The sequence below is a fragment of the Haliotis rufescens genome, unplaced genomic scaffold, assembly GCF_023055435.1.
Source record: "Haliotis rufescens isolate VD_foot unplaced genomic scaffold, xgHalRufe1.0.p SCAF_44, whole genome shotgun sequence".
NCBI classification, from domain to species: Eukaryota; Metazoa; Mollusca; class Gastropoda; order Lepetellida; family Haliotidae; genus Haliotis; species Haliotis rufescens.
In genome coordinates, this window is record NW_025964157.1 from 3,252,487 (window position 1) to 3,274,776 (window position 22,290).

The window sequence follows — 22,290 nt, forward strand, 5'->3', positions numbered from 1 at the left end:
GTGTTTGTGAAGATTCGGGTTAGAATTAGTCTTCAGCAAACCATGCTTGTCTCAATGGGTGTCTATGCTTGTTGTTAGAGGCAACTAACGGGATTTGGTGATCACTCTCTCTGACTTCGTTGACTTGGTTGATGCCTGTCATTGCATCTCAATTACGTATATCGATGCTCATGATGTCAATCACTGGATCATCTGGTCCAGACTTATTATTTACAGACCACCGTCATACAGCTTAAGTATTACTGAGGGTGGCGTTAAACAAGAAATAAACAAACAGTATACTGTTCAAGGCGATATTAAACCATATAATTGAAATACGATTCAAGGCAGAGTTAGACCATATCAGTGAAATACTGTTCAAGGCAGTGTTAGACCATATATCTGAAATACGATTCTAGGCGGTGTTAAACCATATCACTGAATGCTGTTCAAGGCAGAGTTAGACCATATCAGTGAAATAATGTTCAAGGCAGAGTTAGACCATATCAGTGAAATAATGTTCAAGGCAGAGTTAAACCATATCAGTGAAATACTGTTCAAGGCAGTGTTAGACCATATATCTGAAATACGATTCTAGGCAGAGTTAGACGGTGTTAAGAGCTATATATCGGAAATGCTGTTCAAGGTGGTGTTAATCCAAACTCAATCATTCATTCACACTCACTCACTCCATGGTTCCCCCCCAGACTGGCTGAAGGTCCCCCGAACATCCAAGGAGGCCCAGCACCAGGCTGACAGGGAGATCCGGCTAGCGGTGCTGGAAAAGAAAGTCAGAGAACTGGTAAGGAGGAAGAACATGCACAACTTGCATCAGTTGTTTTTGCTTTAAGCCTTGGGGAACAATACCAATAATGGATTTCTCAGGTAGATCCACGAGAATTGAACCCAGACTTTCAGCTTAGGGAGGTGGTGCACCATCTGCTGAGCCACCTCACTGCTCCCCAGAACGCCAATGCAGGAATATGAATGATGATTGCATATCAACATGATAGACAGCATATGCAGGAATTTGTGAACGAACATGATAATTTGAAACAGTCAGATCGGTTGGAATTCTGGAATTAAAGACTTACAGAGGCATGGTATAAGGTACAGAACTTGTTGTGCGGAGTTGCATCCATAAGTAGCCAGGGGATCGTCTGACCATGGGTTGGAATCCAAGATTCACCTTTTCATGATCACGGGTTTGTCCAGCCAGCACCATGCGCATTGGTTTAAAAACGTGGTAAGAGGTACGATTTGTATCAGTGGGGTTCAGCCAGCACCATGCGCATTGGTTTAAAAACGTGGTAAGAGGTATGATTTGTATCAGTGGGGTTCAGCCAGCACCATGCGCATTGGTTTAAAAACGTGGTAAGAGGTATGATTTGTATCAGTGGGGTTCAGCCAGCACCATGCGCATTGGTTTAAAAACGTGGTAAGAGGTACAATTTGTATCAGTGAGGTTCAGCCAGCACCATGCGCATTGGTTTAAAAACGTGGTAAGAGGTACGATTTGTATCAGTGAGGTTCAGCCAGCACAATGCGCATTGGCTTAAAAACGTGGTAGGAGGTACGATCTGTATCAGGGGGGTTTTCCTTCCCCACTCAGTTGATGCAGCGTGATATGATGGAAATATTGTGTTAATCCCCACTCACTCATTCATGTCTTACATACATACCCATTTCACTTTGACTCGGATGACAAACAACAATTTTGTTGTTCTTGTTTTTATCTATATTTATTCACAAGCCCCTGTTACAGTGTGGAGATCCAATCCCAGGGTAAACATGAACCTCCATTATCTATTTATTTGATACAAAATAATTTCAAACAATGGTCTTGTGATGTTTTATGAAATTAAAAGGACATACACATCACATCCATACCCCATTCACATAGAGGAATGTATACAAGATTGTACCAGGTCAAGTACATGAGAATTACATCAATGGTTCTCAAAAAGGCAATGACACACCATCCATTGTGAATATAACTTGCCCTGAGTACTTCATTTGAAATGAATACATTTTTCAATATTTTAACGAGATTGAAATTATCTTAAACCATTTCAAACAAACATCAAATGAATATCTTGTGGAGTGGATATGGAGTGAGTAAATTGTTAATTGGGTGGGTATACTTTTAGTATACCTGATTGTGAAAACAGTCCATCCCACTTGTGACAAAAATAACAAAATTATAATTACATGTTTACAAGTTCAAAGACTTCTGACAATATATTTTCAATGTCATATGGCTTTGAGTTACTGGTATGACAGCGAGTGATGTCAAGTCAAAGATGGTAACACTGTGACATCCTTACATTTGTTTGTTCTGTTTGTTTGTTTGTTTGTATCCTTAAGTATCCTTAAGTAACATAACATTGTATCCTTAAGATTTGTTTGTTGTTAAATGCCGCACTCAGCAATTTTCCATCAAAATGACAGCGGCCTGTAAATAATCGAGTTTGATTGATGTCACAGGCATTGATCATGAGCCATGGGATGCAATGACATGCATCAACCAAGTCAGCGAGCCTGACCACCCGATCCCATTAGTCACCACTTATGACAAGCATTGTCGCCTCTTATGGCAAGCATGGGTTGCTGAAGACCTATTTTACCCCGGATCTTTACGGGTAGTGATATCCTTACAGGCCAGCCATTCAACTTGTATGGGTGTTTACAAGACGGCGACAGGCCGCCACATACGTAGATTCCTGTACCAGTACTGATGATGTGTGTTGCAGGAGAAGGACTTGCAGCAGGAGGAGAAGGGACGGAAAGAAGCAGAGGAACAGGTACAGAGCTCTCTTGAACGTCGGTCAGGTGCAGTGTTCGAAATAAAATATATGGCCAGGCTGTAAGCAGGTACCCAAAGAAACTTGAAACTGTGGGCCTGACGCGAGCTCTACCTGCCACGGGCCTTCAGACAAGCTTATTTGGAACACTGATGAGGTGTAGGAGCGTGGCCAGATGTCTGTATGCCCTTGTACATCTGATGCCGTCATCTGGAGGTCATCTCACGTCTACATTGTCATACATTGGAACCTGTTAACACCAGATTGATCCATTCCTCAAAGTGATCTTAGCGCTAAGACGAACATAACTCCCTATCTTAACAAAGAGTTACAACAGTCGTAGCATTAAAATCACTTTGTGAAACGGGGCCCACACTGTTTTATCAAATCTGATGTCTGTGCTCATCGACTGATTTAGGATCCTGTCATTTCTAAGTTATTCTTTCTGCTTCAAAGAATGGCCTTAGGGAATGTCTTTTTTGATGGAAGAATAATCTTGGTCACTTAATGCTGATTCTTGCCTTTGCTATCCTGGTATTTCAAATTTAAGTCTCATAATACATGTACCCGGTACTAGGGGACACAAGGGAGGTAAGTTTTTCTGTCCTTTCTTCACAGATAGAGGTATTTGATGGGAACCACAACAACAAAAATTTAAATACATTGAATTTTTCACTGAATTTGTTTCTGGTAAAACATGAGGCATAATCTTTTCTCTTAATTTTTTCTGGAATATTTTTGAAGAGATTAAGCTGACCACTTTTTGTTGCCACCAGCCTCAGTTGTTACAGATTCCACTGTGTTCATTCATTAAATCAATTACCTCAGTAGCACTGCTGACTGAAGTTGTCGTAGTATTGTTTGAGACTGAGATATGGAGACACACCACCACATCGACCCATCACCCCTCCATCATAATATGACATTATCAATTCAGTGTCGGTTAGACATTAAGGTGCAAGAATATATTTTATACATATTTTACTTTTCTGAACCTGCTTTTACCTGACACATGTTTTCTTCTTGCCTGTCAGTTGAACAAACTGCAGGAACAGTACAGCACAATATCTGCTGAGGCCAAGATCGCAACTACACAGGTTGAGGCGATGCAGTCCTCGCGACCCAAGACAGCTCGACCAAAAACACCAAAGGTAAAAACACCAGGGGAACAATTATTGACAGCCATGATGAACATTAAATGAAATCTGGGTACAATCACCAAAGTTATGTATTTCTACATGATGGGACTTTTTATACAAAACGTTTTGTTGGTCAACCTGTTGAATGAACATTGAAATCGTTAATCTTGTCCTGATTTAACACCTGGCGTAATCACTGATTTTCAGTGATCCATTCATATAATTTTCATCACTGTTTTGCCTTTTATGCGCAATGGAAACTGTGTTGGCAGATAATCGAGATTGGTTATTCTCTGGCGTTCAAGGGGGCACGGGTGGCCCAGTCATCTAAGGCGCCGCGATTCGCTGTGCAGAGTTGCGTCCCTTGGACACGCCAGAAACCTATGATTGTGGGTTCGAATCCGGTTCGCCCCGATTATGTTTCTAGGTTTGTCAGCACCATACCCGTGGTCTTGGGTTTCACCGAAGTGGTAAACCTCTCATATCTGCATCACTTCGGGCTTTCCTCCCACATTAAGCTGACACGCCGTGATATAACTGGAATAGTGTTAAAAGCTGCGTTAAACCCTACTCACTCACTCACTCTGGCGTTGGTGTTTTATATTTTCATGATATTCAACTGCAATATGGTAAGGATGTTAATAAGAGTTGTCCTCCACCTGCTTGAGTTGTCTCCCTTGCAGACCAGCAAGGGGCCACCTCCAGGAAGTCTCGGAATATTCAGTGATGACTTGGACGAGTTGAACAACAAGGCGAAGAATCTTCACAAGTCGCACGTGCACCTCAAGATGGACGTGGAGCGCCACTTCGGGACTCTCGGAAAGATGATTAAAGAGGTATGACAGCTCAGTGGGAACCGGACAACTACCTCTCATGCAGTTGTCACTGAGGAATAATTGTTACCCTGGCTGTTTTCATAGACCCTATAACTGTGTAAAATGCAGATATAACTAGTTTCTTGCCATGGACTATTGTCAGGCACTGTCAGAAGTAGGTCAAATAACGTGTCACTGTGACTGCTTTAGTTCTGCTAATGTGGTACTACTGTCATTGTGTTGATTAGGCGCTGTCAGCCGTGAGTCAGATCAAGCACTCGGAGTCCGGCCAGATGAAGGAGTTGGAGGAAGTGCGGGCTCTGTACCAGAAAGAGGCTCTCGAGAGGAAGTTGCTCTACAACCAGGTACTACTTTCCTATATCACATACAACCTCTACTGTTTAACTGTTGTAGTTCAGGGAGAAGTGGGGCGGTGGGGTAGCCTAGTGGTTAAAGTGTTCGCGCGTCTCGCTGAAGACCCAGGTTCGATTCCCCACATGGGTACTACTTGTGAAGCCTGTTTCTGGTTTCCCCCACTATGATATTGCTGGAATATTGCTAAAAGTGGGCGTGAAACAAAGTTGACTTTGACTGAATGACTGAGACTGGTACATTGACTGGTACAAGCTGTAATAAAATATACAAAGTCTATTAAGTATAAAGTTCAAACCAAATGAAATTAATCTACAAAAGAAATAATACATGAACGTGAAAACAGCATGAAAATACCATATTGTTACACCATAATGCAGACAGTATTGTTAACATAATATAGATATTATTGTGGGATTTTCCGGATTTTAAGCTGTAACAACAATTGAAATCTTTTGCCATTAAAATATACAAAATTTATCGTTTTACAACATGTAAGCTGCAGAAAAATATATATTGGCTACAAACAAAGCATTCTCCATTCATATTTACAAAATTTTGGTGTCTTAAATCCCCACAAAAAGTCTCAGTTTGTCGATTACCGCAGCTATCAACTTCCAAACAAAACGTGGTTTCCAAAATGGTGGCCAAATTCCTAAACGGCACAAACCAAAACCGAGAAATTGAAACTTGGTAAAACAGCCTTGAAATACAAAAACTGTTTCAATTCCCAACACTCCAGATGACTTGTACTTGTGAAATGTTCTAGTGAGGAGAGAGTGAGTGAGGTAGGGTTTAACACGTTCTGATGAGGAATTCCTATGGGGAAGCTTATAGTCAGTTTGTTGTGTGTGTGTCAAAGAAACAAGGCTGCATAAATGAGAGATTTTAAAGTTATGTTATGCACACCTAGGGAGCACCTGTATGTATTATGCTGTCATACTATTTTGTATTTTTAATTGATTATTTTATTTAAGCTTCAAGAGCTTCGTGGGAATATCCGAGTGTTCTGCCGAGCGAGGAAAGATACCCGCACCAAGTGCTGTCTGACGTTCCCATCAGACCAGGACATTACCATCACTAGCAAGGACGGCTCGAAGAAGACGTTCAGCTACGACAAGGTGTTTGACACAGAGACGACTCAGGACCAGGTGAGCTTCAGTGTTTCTTCCTGCTCATGATTCATACAAACACATTTGAATGTATTGACCTTTTTCACACTTTCGCCATCTTGGATCGAAAATGAGGCTTGGAGAGCATAGCTCCATGCAGTGTGAGTCGCATCAGCTGATAGGGAACAGACAGCATGTTGTGCATTTCACCGATGGACATTTCAAACAAACAAAACATGGTATCCTCTGTATCTAATACAGAAGATATTTCACATTTAATAATGAGGTCCAACTAAAATATGCCTGTAATAAACTGGAATTAGCATTTTGCTGTCAGGACCTCGGAAGTGAATCGAAAGGTGCATTTCGAGATATGTATTTCAGAAATAGATTGGAAAAGGAAACTAAAAATTGATAAATATAAATAATGCATGAAATTGAAGAAATATAAGAATTGATTCAACCACCAACTTCTTGAGCACCCTGACCTAGTCCTGTATGATGATAGGTAATTGTATATCAAAAGGAAGCTACTAATACATTTATTCTGAATAGTTTGAAAATGTCTTGATCAGATATGAGTACAGATAAAATAACAAAAGATAGAAAGGAATCAACTTCAATTGCTAATCAAGCCAAGATAAAATATATGTATCGGTACAAATTATGTTGATGGAACAATCTGGATTTCTCATATTTAACAAAGAAAAACAAACCGAAATTTTCATGTCGTTATTTCTCAAAATATAAGTTTTCAAAACTTAACATGGACCGGGTGTCTTTGTCAGTCAAAAGCATCTAATTAAATTCCAGGAGAAAATAATTTTCTTGCTTGTAAACAAATGGTAAAATGTGCTTTTTTAGTGTCTGATAAATATTGGCCATGTTGTTTTGTGAGTGAATAAGGCTTTTCACTTCCACGTCCTATTTAAGTGGAATGTGACAGGAAGCACATTTGTTGATTGAATGAATATGGCTTTTCACTTCCTCGTCCTTTGACCGGACGCACATTGTAACCAGTATCCATCACCGGATACTAGTACTTCATTGTGTTGACTCGCTGGCCTGAAATGAATATTTCAATAATATTGTGATAATATTTCTACTTCAATAATTTTTTTTATAAACAATGCATATTCACCTTCTCTCAAAATATTGCTTATTTAGAAAACAACATTCTTCTGAAATAGAGAAATTTAAGGAAAATTAATCACTGTGTACATTACATGCTACTTTAGAACAATCTTGAAGGCATCAATTCATCTGATATGTCTAAAACTCAAACAGTATATTCTGTGTAAACAGTATACTAAACAGATGCATCAATTTAATGACAGTGTACTACAGCTCTTTATATCAATGTCACACAGAAATTCACTCTTGTTTTAATGAAACACGTTTTGATATTTGTATTACCAGTATATATTTAATCATGAAATACTTTGTTCAGTCTGACCATGCTGAAAACATACTTTCGCTAGAGTGAAATAAATAAGATTTTTATTAAAATCAGGTGAAATATCACGTTTTGTCACACTTACTGTCAGTCTGCCTCATTGACACTATGGTTTTCTGAGTAAGGTCATGAAGATCACAAAGAAAATATAAGACTTGAATTTATTTTGTCCAATGAAATGTTTATCTCTTCTTGTGGTTTACTAAAGTTGATATCTTGACTTAAAAATATTAACTTTGTCAGATCACAAGATGAGATAAATTCATGCTATAATCGTTATTTGACAAGGAAAACAAATTTCTTCTTTGTATTAATATTTTTTTATATTTCTCGTTTTGATTGAATTATAAAAATTATCAAAATTATCACACCACTTGACTTGATTGAAATAAACTAAAGTTCTAAAGATTGTTAACAATAGTAAAATATTACATCATAACAATATAATTATTTCAAAATGACACAGTAAGCACAACTATATTCTTACATATAAATTGATATGAATAATAATCAATAATACATGGCAATTGCTAGCACAAAAGAAATAATTTTGTTTTAAAAGTTTCAAAACATGTTTGTGGACATAAAACCAGATGGGTTTCACAATTAAACAAAGGGAATAAATGAGTTACGCATGGGAATTAAAAATAATTCTGTTTATACTTTAAGTTTATAGTGATGTCAATATCAATTTATGCATTTGAAATATTTGAATACAAACTGTTAAAGAATTATCTGTTTCTGTAAATTATATAAAGATCACATGTAGATTGAACATTTACTGGCAATTAATTAGTTGGGTTTTTGTTCATTTCATGGCATGATTAATTTAGTAGGTAAAGTAAATATAATTTTGGTAGAAATATGGTTTACAAAATTGCAGATCAAACTGTACTTTACTTCAAATATTTACACACCCTTTATGTAATAATTCAGTTGAAATATTACACCTCATGCTATCTAATCTGTCAACATTGACAATGAAAATAACAACTGTTCACAATCACAACAGCACAAGTCGATCTAGAGGTCTAATATTTTATTGGAATGCATTTGAGTACATTACAATTTACATCAAATACACAACTGATGCAAAATTCTGATTTGTTACGATTGTAATTTCTCAGTAGGTTACAATTTGATACATTATATCAACATATCAATTTAGTTAGTTTCTGACATATATCTAGATATGGTCAAAAGGTCAATATTTCGACTTCAAAAACAACCTGCAAATTTATTTAAACTCACAATAAATAGTTTGGCTTAATGGTGTGTAAACAATGAATTATTCTTTACAAGATCTCAGTAGCATTTGTATTAAGTCTGTTCAGCTACCATAAACTGCACTGGGAGTCACCAGGTGGTCATGGATATTTTAAATTGAAATCACAACAGAACGGCCAGACTCAAATTTATATCGGTAAGGAGACCAGATAACAGTAGAATAGTTTGTCAATGATAAGAATAAGAATAATGTTCAATACTTACGATAAATGTACCGGGATGGTTAAATTGTCACAGTTTGTCCCAATTGCGTGCCTTGTTGACATCTCCATGTGTTTCATGTGCTATCCAGCCTTCACCTTCTGCTCTCCAAGCCTCGCTTTCAAGCCGGAAGTAGCGAAGTGTGAAAAAGGTCAATAGGTTTGCGTTAAAGTATTCTGGGACATTATACATTGGACATGCTTATGTAACTGAAAGTGAATTGAGTGATTGAATGAGGTGCGTTTGGTGCCACTTTGAGGAGAAAATCAGTTAAATCTTCATGTGTCGGTACAACATGGGAGGGAGACACCAAATGTATTTTGTGAACATATGTGTGGCACTCACAGACCCACATCACGATGAGGGTGAATCTGGTAGTTCTGTCGAAAACTCTTGATCCTGGCGCTGGCAAGGGAGGCCACAAATGGTGGCACCTTAGACCATAGGTCCACTCATGCCCACAGTGTTGAACTAAACAAATGCTAGTTTTATGATGTGTTCCAATAACCCTCATAGAATTGTTCGTACCTCGTTTATATATAAAGTAAATTCAAGTGGGTCTAAAAATGCTGTTCTAATACGTTGTCTCTATTTTAACAATTAGATATTTGAGGATACGAAGGCCATCGTCACTTCCTGTGTGGATGGGTACAATGTGTGTCTGATGGCGTACGGTCAGACGGGCTCTGGGAAGACCTTCACAATGATGGGGCCAGAGAGTAACCCGGGGATCAACATCAGGTCATTGTTTGTTGTTATACCATGTCTGTGTTATAACGTGTTATTTCCATTGTTTTGGCAGGTTGTTATTCTTCGTAACGACCCTGTACATGCAATCTCCTGAAGTTGGAGGTTTGAATTCGGACAAAAGGGGACGCAAGCCTTGGTTCATGGTCTTGCATTGTCACGTTCATGACCCACATTGTATCAGTTGGTTTGCACCCAATCTCTTCATGGGATATGGTCTTCAACGCTATCACCCTTAAGGAGGGTTCTAACCTATACTTATAAACCTATTCATTGGGATCGCTATTAACTAAGAGACTTCTTTCTATAGGCATTAAAACCTATTGTGAGGTTTTACTTTCCAGTCGGGTTAAATCTCATAAACAGGCACGTTGTAATGTCCCTGGGATTTTATAGGATATTCAAGTCATATTTGCTATAATATCCCAGGGATTTTATATAATGTCCTGGGTATTTTATTAATGTAACTTCCGTTCAGATTGTAACATGTAATGAAATGTAAAATCAAACAACAAATGTTTTCTTTATGTTCCCGAGGATTGAACTCGCAACCTTCATATCTGTAGCCCAGTGAGTGTACCACGAGGCTACAGAGGTGTTGATAAGCCACACTGGTTTTTAGAATGTCCTTTTCAAGATGCTTACGCCAGCAACAGATATTTTACGAGCGTTTCCTAAGGTTCATGGAAAGTATGTTCGAAACACAAAAATGTTGATAAATGTTGTTTAAAGTTTCTTTTTTCGGTTTATAAGCATGGAAAAACACTTTCCCTCGGTTTTGGTAGACAGAGCATGCCCTGGGGGTCGGGAAAAACCAGGGGGGCTTCCCTCTCCCCAGGGCATGCTCTGTCTACCAAAACCTCGTAAGCGTGTTTTCTCCAATACATAACACAGACGATTAGTCATCCTCCAAAGGTAAGGGAGTTAACTGACTATAAAAGTCCAGTTTACACCCTTGCAGATCTAAGCTGGAATTTCTGGATTCTATTGCAGTGCCACCAGTTGTTAGTACGAGTTATGTCCCTTCTATGTCCTTCCTATTGACCAATAAGATTCCACCTCTCATATCACTTGCATTTGCATCAATACCACAGCAGGTTATTATGTGTCAATACCACAGCAGGTTATTATGTGTCAATACCACAGCAGGTTATTATGTGTCAATACCACAGTGGGTTATTCTGTGTCAATACCACAGCAGGGTATTATGTGTCAATACCACAGCAGGGTATTATGTGTCAATACCACAGCAGGGTATTATGTGTCAATACCACAGTGGGTTATTATGTGTCAATACCACAGCAGGTTATTATATGTCAATACCACAGCACGTTGTATATCAATAACAGCAGGTTATTTTTCTTTGTAATATTTTAAGGTATTTTGTAATATTTGGATACATGTATATAAGTATGAGTTATTTTGTTTGTTTGCCAGAGCTATCACAGAGCTGTTGAAAGTGTGTAACGAGAGAGAGACGGTCACGTACGCACTCAAGGTGAGACACGGGGGGTACATGCACACTCAAGGTGAGACACGGGGGGTACATGCACACTCAAGGTGAGACATGGGGGGTACATGCACACTCAAGGTGAGACATGGGGGGTACATGCACACTCAAGGTGAGACACTGGGGGTACATGCACACTCAAGGTGAGACATGGGGGGTACATGCACACTCAAGGTGAGACATGGGGGTACATGCACACTCAAGGTGAGACATGGGGGGTACATGCACACTCAAGGTGAGACATGGGGGTACATGCACACTCAAGGTGAGACATGGGGGTACATGCACACTCAAGGTGAGACATGGGGGGTACATGCACACTCAAGGTGAGACACGGGGGGTACATGCACACTCAAGGTGAGACAGGGGGGTTACATGCACACTCAAGGTGAGACACGGGGGGGGTACATGCACACTCAAGGTGAGACATGGGGGTTACATGCACACTCAAGGTGAGACACGGGGGGTACATGCACACTCAAGGTGAGACACGGGGGGTACATGCACACTCAGGTGAGACACGGGGGGTACATGCACAGCATCAGCATTTGTGTGTTAATAACAACAGGGAAAAATATTTGTCAGAAATTATTAAGACAATAACCTCATCAAAACTCAGAATTAAAGATTATCTTATTCATTTAAATAATTTTATCATCCAAAACTGGCTCTCACAGGAGATATGCTTAGGTGAGATCAAGCGGTTTATCTACATTGTACTTCTCCAAAGTATGTTTTATTATCAATTTCAAAGTTATAACTATTTTAAGCAAAGGCATTTATATTTCATCAGTTGTTGATCCAAAATTTCCACCTTGGTCCGATGTGTACGATGACATGATGTGCCATGTTGTTGGCAGGTGTCTCTCGTGGAAATCTACAACGAAACTGTTGTTGACCTGCTGACGGCTGACGCCAAAACCGTGGAGCTGAAATCAGCTGGGAACAACATCCGCATGCCGAACCTGACCGACCATGAAGTGGCAGAGGTCAAGGACATTAAGCACGTGATGGCAATGGGAGACAAGAACCGGACAACAGCTAGCACCAAGATGAACTCAACCAGGTACACAAACACTGTTTACCTTTGGAGAAGAAAGTGAGGAGGAATGATATGCTGGTTCCCTCGTTCTATTTCAAAATGTACAGGTGACATAACATGTGACGTACGTAAGCAAATTGCATATACTACACTATTTGTACCCAGTGGGAGGAGATGAAAATGTGAATGCATATCTTTCCAGTCCAAAATGGTGGGAAAAAAGGCAGTAGAACTGTGTCTTCAAATTAGACAATTGTTTATGTAGAAATAGTTCCGCTAAGACTAAATTCTAACTCACTCAGTCACTGAGCCTCCATCTCTCCAAAGCCACCCAAATCCCACTCACTCATCCACTCATTCACCCACCCACCAGCCGCATCCGTGGTCTTGTGGTAGAGTGTCCACCCGGAGAGCGGAAGGTCCGGGGTTCGATCCCCGGCCGCGTCATACCAAAAGACATTAAAAGATGGTACTTGTTGTTACCCTGCCTGGCGCTCGACATTAAGGGGCTAAAACAAGGACTGGTCGGCTCGTAGTCAGTATACTGTGTCTGAGTGGGGTATTCATGTTAAACTGCGGCATGGTATCTCAGTGAGCTAGCACTATAAATCGGCATCAGTCCTGACTAGTACAAGCAGCTACACACACACACACATGCATGTACGTTGCTATATAAGTGCAATAATCTTGGACGCGACGTTAAACCCAATTTCACCTCACTTCACCTCACTCACTCACCCACTCACTCACTCACTCACCCAAACCCACTAACTCACTCACTCACTCACTCACTCTCTCAGCCAGACCCACTCACCCACTCACTCACTCACCCACCAAAACCCACCCACCCACTCACTCACTCACTCACTCACTCACTCAGCCAGATCCACTCACCCACTCACTCACTCACCCACCAAAACCCACTCACTCACTCACTCACTCACTCACTCCGGACTAGTACAAGCAGCCACACACACACACACGTGCATGTACGTTGCTATATAAGTGCAATAATCTTGGACGCCACGTTAAACCCAATTTCACCTCACCTCACCTCACTCACTCACCCACTCACTCACTCACTCACTCACCCAAACCCACTCACTCACTCACTCACTCACTCACTCACTCAGCCAGACCCACTCACCCACTCAATCACTCGACAACCAACCCACTCACTCACTCACCAAAACCCACTCACTCACTCACTCACTGCATGTCCTGTTCCTTGCAGTTCCCGGTCCCACCTGGTGCTCCTGCTGAATGTGGAGGGGACAGACAAGGTCACCGGGGCTGTATCCCGAGGAGTCCTCACGTTGTGCGATCTCGCTGGGTCCGAGAGAATATCAAAAACTGAGGCCCAAGGACAGAGACTGGTGGAGGCTGCTGCCATCAATAAATCGTTATCCGCTCTTGGGCAGGTTGGTAGAAGAATGACAAAGACTTGTATGCACTAAGATCCAATCTCTTCTTTTCAATGGAGGAGAAAGATATTTTAGATGAATAGTTTCTTAAAAAATATTGTTTGTTGGCACTAGTGAAAAAAATGAATGCCTTGTTTTGTGTAAAAATACCCAAACATCAAAAATTTTGTTCTAATAGTGAAAATGAATGGATTGTTTGATGGTGCTACTTAATATATAGTTTATTGGTTACAGCTGTGTAGCTGGGGGAAAAATAGATTGTTCTCGACAAAACTCCCCATCAACCCACCCACCTCCCATACAAATCAATTGTAAGCTCTCTAAGATCCAATGTTTCCGTTCTACAGGTGTTCTCAGCGCTAAGATCCAGTCAACTACACGTGCCTTATAGAAACTCGAAACTCACCCAGATTCTTCGGCCATCTCTAGGAGGAGATGCCAAGGTGAGATAACTCCCTATTAATTTGTACAGAAACAAACGTGGACACCATATTTGACATAGAAATGTAAATTTATGCGGCAAAGGTCTCAGTCAACGTGATTTGACTTGTTTTAATTTTCTCGATGATACAGAGGTGTACTTCTTTTTAGCTCACCTGACTGAAAGTCAAGTGAACCAATGTCATGACCACATGTCTGTTTTTTGGTGTCAGACGTCTATCATGTTTCGTCCGGCGGTCGTCATAAACATTGTCTACTCATAAACCATGGGACCAATGAGACTGAACTTCACATTGCTCCCACCAATGATGACACTCCAATTTGTTCAAGCAGCTTGAATCAAATTTTATGACATGGGCACCACATACAACAATATTGAAAAAACAATTTATGGCCATGTCTAGGTCATTATTTGTAAAAAAAATAATGAAATTTGGTACATATGATGACAGTAGTGAGGCTCAACAATGTTCCGCTTTTTGCTATTTCTGACCTTGGTTTGACCTTTACACAGTGACCAATCTGGAAGCTGAAACTTCTTATTACAATTACTCAGTCATTTTTGTTCAAAATGAAAGGAAATATGGTGTGTGTAGTGTATGGGGCTGAACAAAGATTGTTCCATTTTTTTTGCCCTTTTTTCAAAGTTTGACCTTGATTCGACCTTCGCACTTTGACATAATCAAATGCATTTCTGTGCACTGTAAACATCGTTCCTCAGAAACCACTTGACCAATGAAGTGGAAACTTCACATGCTTGTTGCCGCAAATGATGAAATTCTAATTTGTTCAAGAGGTGTGACTCCAATTTTCAATATGGAACTGACGACAACTTTTGTTAAGTGGCTATCTTTGCTGACATTTTTAACTGTTCACTACATGTCCAGGTGAGCTACAGTACTGTGACGCTACATTTACATTGTTGTTGCATGTAGCTATCATCTTATCAGTTTTATCATATCCGATTTTAAATTTAAGCAACCATCATTTAAAAAGTATGTTGATAATGATCGTTCAATCTCATTTCAGGCATGTCTATTTGTCAACGTCAGCCCTGATGCTAACAATTACCCAGAATCCTGTAACACTCTAGACTTCGGCTCCAATGCTCGCCAGGTGGCGCTAGGCCAGGCTAAGCAGAACATCTCCAAGAAAGCGCCATAGAGACCACAGGAACATGTTCAAAGATCACGAGTCCTGATAATAGATAATTAATTACATAGATCACCATCAAGAGTGGCAAACAGGAAATAACAATTGTGTAATTGTATCAGTATTTTTTACATTTCTGTAATAATACTTGTAGTATCAATGTCAACTTCTGTTTGTATCATTTGTGGCTTTTTCCCTATTAGTTATGAACACATTTAACAGTTATAATGTCAGGCCCATGTGATAACAAATATATTACCAATGAATATTTATCCCCTGTGATAACGGGTATGTGACAATGTGGCAATTGTCTCAAGTGATTATTGATGTGATAAAGAACAGATACTCACTCATAAAAAATATGAAGGTGTAACTTTTTGAAGTCTATACAGTGATATTATTTCATCCTGTGTGTTTAAAAATCAAACTATTCCTCCTATGGCCACACTTTGCAGAGTTGCATCCCTTAGGTGTACCAGGATCCTGGGTTTCAAATCCTAGATTTGCCCTGAATGATCCGAGTTCGTCAGCATCATATGCATGCTTGTGGGTTTTGCCAAAGTGATAAATGTCTAAGACCTGCATCACTTGGGGCTTTCCTCCCACATCAAGCTGCCATAACATGAATGAGAATGTTTCTGGTGGCCTAAATAACTCACTTACTCCTAATTCCAAATATGCTGTATCTGTGTCAGTCTACGGAGAGTGATGGGGATGTTGTGGCATATATGTAAAGATATTTAAAAATATATGTGAAGAAAATATTTTTAGTCACTTCAGAATCATATCTTTTAAATAATGAAGTCCTATTTGTCACTGTACACCCTTGCCATATATGTGACATTGACACAACTACCCAAACATTATTAGAATAATTAGAGCAAAACAGTATAATTTTCAATATATTTTCAGTTATATCTTACCATTCAGGAAATGTGATTCGACACATCTTAGTTATTAAATCATCATGTATGTCAACATCTTCTTAGAGAAAGGGGAGGGTGCCATAGCCTAGTGGTTGAGGTGTTTGCTTTACACACCTAAATCCCAGTTTCATCCTCTCACAGGTGTTCAAACCCATTCCTGCTGTTCCCCACTGTGATATAGCAACCCTTCATAGAACCATACTTACACACTTTAATAAGAAATAAATGTTTTCATTGTCTGTAAAATGACTGTTTTTTTATTCATAATACAAAATATTATGTGAAGTGCAATTGACTTATTGTGCCTTCCTTGCTTAGTCATGCTTGTATTTACTAGAAAGGCAACATACTATTTAGACATTCCATTTTACCATTTGTTGAAGAAATTATTCAGAACAGAGAATGTATATCCAATATGTTTAGAAGATATCCAGTGACAGACATAAATAAATTTCGATAGATGCCAAAATACTTACTAGGTCGTTAAGTTTAATGATTTATGTTTTTTCCTGAAAAAGATGATGATACTAGGTTATAGGTTGTTTTCTTTGAAATTTGTGGATGTGGTAACTGTGAATTGGTTGTCCATGTGAGTAGTCGCTGTGTTTCCAAGGAAACAGGGCTTATGAAGATGGTTAATTGTTATTCTTTGCTCCGTCCTACACAACTACCTATATGCAAGCTGTGATATACTTACTAATACTTCATTATTTATATTCCATATTTATTTTTTCTAATGTTCTATTTCATATTTAGTCATTTCATACATTTGTTACAAATATGTTGGTTCAACAACAGGATTTCATGTTTATTTGAAAACGACTGAATAATGTCAATGATTGAATGTCTTTGTATAACAGATGATGTTATTCTGGTATCAATTTCTGAAGTGTCTTGTTTCTATTGACCACAGTAGAATATCAAAAGTGAGAACAAACAAATCCACCCAGTGACAAAATCACAAGCTTTATGATGATGCCGCGTTATTCAGGTATATTAGTGATGTTTATTATGCATGAGGGATGAAATAATGTATTTATATGGAGAGAACTATAATGGATATCTCACGAGAGTGAAATCACATGTAATTTAGTCAAGTGAAATCCCAACATTATGCCGGAACAACTTTCAGTCTGCTACAATGACAACGGTTTTCAGAAACTAAAAGATATACAGAGCTTTGTCCTTTGTCAAATACCATTTTTATCTCATCTCATGACCTGAATTTTTCATGACCTGTCATTTCACTCATGGCAGGCCACATATATATATAACTTGTCAGGTCGCTTGATGAGACAAAACATGTTATGTGGCATGAAAAGCCAAATATTATCCATTTATAATTGAGATGTTGACTATAACAAGCAGCAAGTCAAACAGTACGTGTTCCAGTGTCTAAACATATTAGTAGTTTTTTTAGAAATGGTAAAAGAACACCCATAAGTTCTTAAATCACCGAAAAATATTATGAACATCCACTTATTTTCCATATACATTATTTTTCCTTTGAAAAGTTCATTTAAGCATTTGGTAACCATCTACTTCTGCTATGTCTGACCGTGCCTTCTGCTTTTGCAGTCCACAGTTATGGAACTCTTTGCCTTTGAATCTGAGAAACTCTGCTTCTAAGGAAACGTTTAAGTCTCTCCTCAAAACCCACTTCTTCACTTCAGCTTTTCAATAGATCTCCTGATTGTTGGCATATGTACATAGACATTACATTTTAACTCTGTCACAGCGCCAGTGAGCAACTGTCGATGGATATTAGGCGCTTTACAAATCAATTATTATTATTATTATTATTATGGTTACAGATTTAATCTCAAAAGTGATGACTTGTTAAAGAAACATATTCTTCTGCTGCCCTGGTGCCTAATGTATGAAGTAATATATTTTTTCTAAGATTATTTTTATGTCAATTTATTGATGAAGGACATACCAAATGGAGATTTCTTTCCAAAATTTAAGTTTAGCAAATTGTGAAATATTATTGTTCATTCCAATGCTGATTGTTGATATTATGTTTGCATACGAGAATAATCGGTTGTGTTAATCCCTCTCACCAGCAACACCAAAAAAGTCAACAGAGGGCATAAACACAACTACACAAATCCGTCCAGATATTAATAGTGTTATGCATTCCATTCTACCCAAGAGGGCTACACACAACATGGAGGATTTAGTATTTCATACAATACCATCAAAATCTTAAGTTGTTTCTCATTTCAAACACTTCTTCAATTGTTGATTCAAAATGGAGGACACAAAGAAATCCTTCTTTTGTAATCAACAAACTATCTGTGTCAGTTTTACATGTTTTGGATTATGTATTTACCATTTTATTTTGATATTAGGACTTTTATTGTCCCTATTCACAGTAAAGCCCAGGAAGTCTTGCATATTGCCTCCCTTGGTCATGCCAGGATCTGGCGATCGAGGTTCAAATCCCCAGACTTGTCACCAATACAAGCATGCCTGTACCATGCAGAGGTAAATGTCTCGGACCTGAAGCACTATGGCTGACCTCCTTCATTAAGCTGACAAACTATGATATCACTGGATACTGTTAAACCCACTCATTATGTGGAGAGTAACGGGATCTGGTTGTCAGGCTTGCTGACTTAGTTGATGCATGTCATCGTATCCCAAATGCGTAGATCGATGCTCATGACGTCAATCACTGGATTGTCTGGTCCAGACTTGATATATATTTACAATCCGCTATCTTATAGCTCGAATATTGCTGAGTGTGGTGTTAATCAAAAAACATTTTAGGATGCAATGCTTTGTTTCTTAAGGATATACCATGCTCATGATACTCTAGAATGTTACTCTGTTAATGTCTTCATTAGTTAATTATCTTAAACAATGGTTGGTTTTTTTTTTTTTGTTTAACGCCGCACTCAGCAATATTCCAGCTATATGACGGCGGTTTGTAAATCGAGTCTGGACCAGACAGTCTGGATTTGGATTCGATGACATACATCAACCAAGTCAGCAAGTCTGACCACCTGTTCCGTTAGTCGCTTCATATGACAAGCATAGTCGCCTTTTACGGCAAGCATGGGTTGCTGAAGACCTATTCTACCCGGGATGTCCACGGGTCTCTTAAACAATGACATACACCAATACTAAACAATTCAAGTTGTATCAGTACGAGGGCCGAAATATTGCATGATGTACAATAGATCCCTGCTCACTAGTGTTTGTCAACTTAATGAGGGTCGGTTGTTGACAGTGGCTGATGGGTAAGGGAGGCGAACTCCATTGAGCACAGCGGACTGGTTTGTCTGGTCCACATTGGATGGCTTTGAAGACTCCAGCAAAAATAACCATTCACACACTCATGCAATGAGTTATTGGAAGTCACCTGTTATTTATGTAGTCATGACACAGGCTATTGCTGCCTCCAGGAATCATGTGTATGAACCTCTCTAGACTGCACTGTTTGTGTTTAAAACATATTTATTTTGTAGAAATCTTGCCATGCATTAACTGACGTGTATCATGTTTTGTAACCTGCTTTGTGTCGCATAGCGGTTGACATTGTTTTCTTGATGACTTGGTTTACATATATATTCTTAGGTATCTCAGGAGTCAGTGGTCGAAATGATTATGAAGCACAAAAAAAATTTATCTAATGATATCTTGAAAGTATTGTCAATCAGGTGAAAATAAAAATAATGTGTTCTGTGAAAGTCAAGACAAAGGGATACTTCATTCCTAACAAACCATGCAGTATTTTTCACAAATGAAATTAGATAACAGACTCTTCAGGATTATAAACATTTTAATGTGTACACATGTATTTTGCCGGCCACTGCTCCTCCATGCTTGTTTGATGCAACTAATACTGTCGCACGTGACAGCGTTACTTTTGTATCAAAAGGCGATAAAGGTGAACAAAATGCAAGTTGGAGACCCAACATAAAAAATTGCTTGATAAGAAAAGTTGCATAATGCCATGCAGAACCATACACCCAGTAATTAAACATGTACAATGTCTGAACTATTGTTTCTGTTGTTATTGAACTACAACAAAGTCATTGAGGGAAGCAGAAGGTTTAGTGAGGGGAAGAATAAGGTCACTCTATACCGTGTACGTATTACACAATACCTTATGGTCTCATTTTCATTTCGTATTCATTTCAAAGTAGTTTTAATGTGTTGTTCTTTTTCAATGCAGAAATGAATTATAGTAGGAAATGAATAGAAACCATTTTGGTATCAGATGTATTCACTACATATACAGAGGAAAGCTGCCCTCAAACATACTATTTTCCTGTATATTATATATCTGTATATAAATGTATATCTCCATGGCTACCGCTATGCTATTTCTGTGATGCATTACCTCTATTCTCCAATCAGTTGGATTATCTAACTGTGATATGTATGTTTTTTTCATCTGTATCAAATCCTCATTTTTGCATCATCAAACAAACTACAACAATTGGTCAGGTGGCCTAGTGGTTAGTGCATTTGCTTGCTTACAGTTTTTGATGTGATGTGTGTATCAATTTTCATGAGACTGGTACCATCTTCATTGATCCAGGGTATTATATCTCCATTCTGTTAAGATAAATACCCTGGACCAATTTGCCCCCTTCACATTTCTCATCTCTAAATCACTGCATTGTTTGGTCCAGGCTTGATTATTAACAGACTGCTGTCATATAGATGGAATATTGCTGACGGGGCGTTAAACAACAAACAAAGGACAGAATATATTCTTGTTCATGAGATTTATGTGATTGAAGGCTGATTTTTAGCACTGTTCCCTGTGATATTTGGCTCAGTATGGAACGATGACGAATAAATTAATTCCCTGGATAATAGAGGATGGACTCATACAGCCATCTGTGCAACATCCAACACGTGTGATAAGATAGCATGTAACTCTGGAAGGTTACTGTGTGTTGGAATGGTAGTGGACAATAAGCGCCCCCTCAGCAACTTCTCGATCAATCCCTTAGTAAGCTAAGCCTTATATAAGCGCTCCCTATAAGATTTATACAATTGACATGACAGTCCATATCTTGTGTATATTGCACCTCTGTTACAGAACACAGCAGTGCAGAAGGGTCAAATACTTGCCAAGTGACTATATGATTGTGGCTGTTAACCTTCTAGCACCTCACTGGCAGCTTGGGTTGTATACTCCCCAGGGAGCTGAGAATGAAAAAAATCGAGTGCACTGGCCAGGGTAATAATGTTAGCGCTTTGAACATATACCTCATATAAGGAGTTTAGTATTAGTACAAATTATTATTATTATTATTATTATTATTATTATAATTAAAACGTTTTGGTTTGATCATGCTTGAACTGAATTTGTTCTCTCCAACTCAGTCTCTGACAACACATTTGACTTGTTGTGAATGGTTTTAATAAGCGCCTCCCCTTGTCAATTTCCTAAGTGTCTGGGCTGTTATTACAGTAAATATTGTCCTTGTGTGAATAATGTACCATGTTGCCCAGGGCTTGTAGAAGGAATAGTCAGTGTTGCCGTCTGAAGGAAATCTGTCTCACTTCCCTGTTTATTGTGTGCTTCTGGAAGTGTTGATGCTCTGATTTCCGCCACTTCCCTGTTTATTGTGTGCTTCTGGAAGTGTTGATGTTCTGATGTCCGCCACCACTGCTAGCTGTGCCTCTTGTGTGACACACAGAGCACCGTCCATCACTGTCTGTGACTGTAGAATAAAACATGTTTTACTGGATGCCATCTTGTCTTTGTTACTCAGAGGAACAGAATGTAACATATGCTACTCCATAAAAGTTAAGGACCTCCCAATTAATTTATATTACTATAGTTAATTTGTCGTGCCTGAAGCAATATGAAAGAATCGGGTGGTCCTTACCTTTATTTGAGTAGTATGTGCT

At 38.9% G+C, this 22,290-nt stretch overlaps 1 protein-coding gene across 3 annotated transcripts in view; it reads left to right on the top strand.

Moving 5' to 3' along the window:
* The window catches only part of LOC124136085 (kinesin-like protein KIN-14E), a 60,041-nt gene extending 37,916 nt beyond the window's left edge, over window positions 1-22,125 (top strand). For all 3 annotated transcript variants that reach the window (XM_048383079.1, XM_048383081.1, XM_048383082.1), the window contains 12 exons: window positions 687-781; window positions 2,733-2,783; window positions 3,818-3,934; window positions 4,606-4,758; window positions 4,986-5,102; window positions 6,087-6,260; window positions 9,770-9,906; window positions 11,350-11,410; window positions 12,283-12,488; window positions 13,699-13,885; window positions 14,236-14,331; window positions 15,359-22,125. In XM_048383079.1, coding sequence (XP_048239036.1) covers window positions 687-781; window positions 2,733-2,783; window positions 3,818-3,934; window positions 4,606-4,758; window positions 4,986-5,102; window positions 6,087-6,260; window positions 9,770-9,906; window positions 11,350-11,410; window positions 12,283-12,488; window positions 13,699-13,885; window positions 14,236-14,331; window positions 15,359-15,493 — 1,529 coding nt within the window. In that variant the 3' untranslated portion in view covers window positions 15,494-22,125. The remainder of the gene's footprint in view (window positions 1-686; window positions 782-2,732; window positions 2,784-3,817; window positions 3,935-4,605; window positions 4,759-4,985; window positions 5,103-6,086; window positions 6,261-9,769; window positions 9,907-11,349; window positions 11,411-12,282; window positions 12,489-13,698; window positions 13,886-14,235; window positions 14,332-15,358) is intronic.
* Window positions 22,126-22,290: the final 165 nt, after the last annotated feature.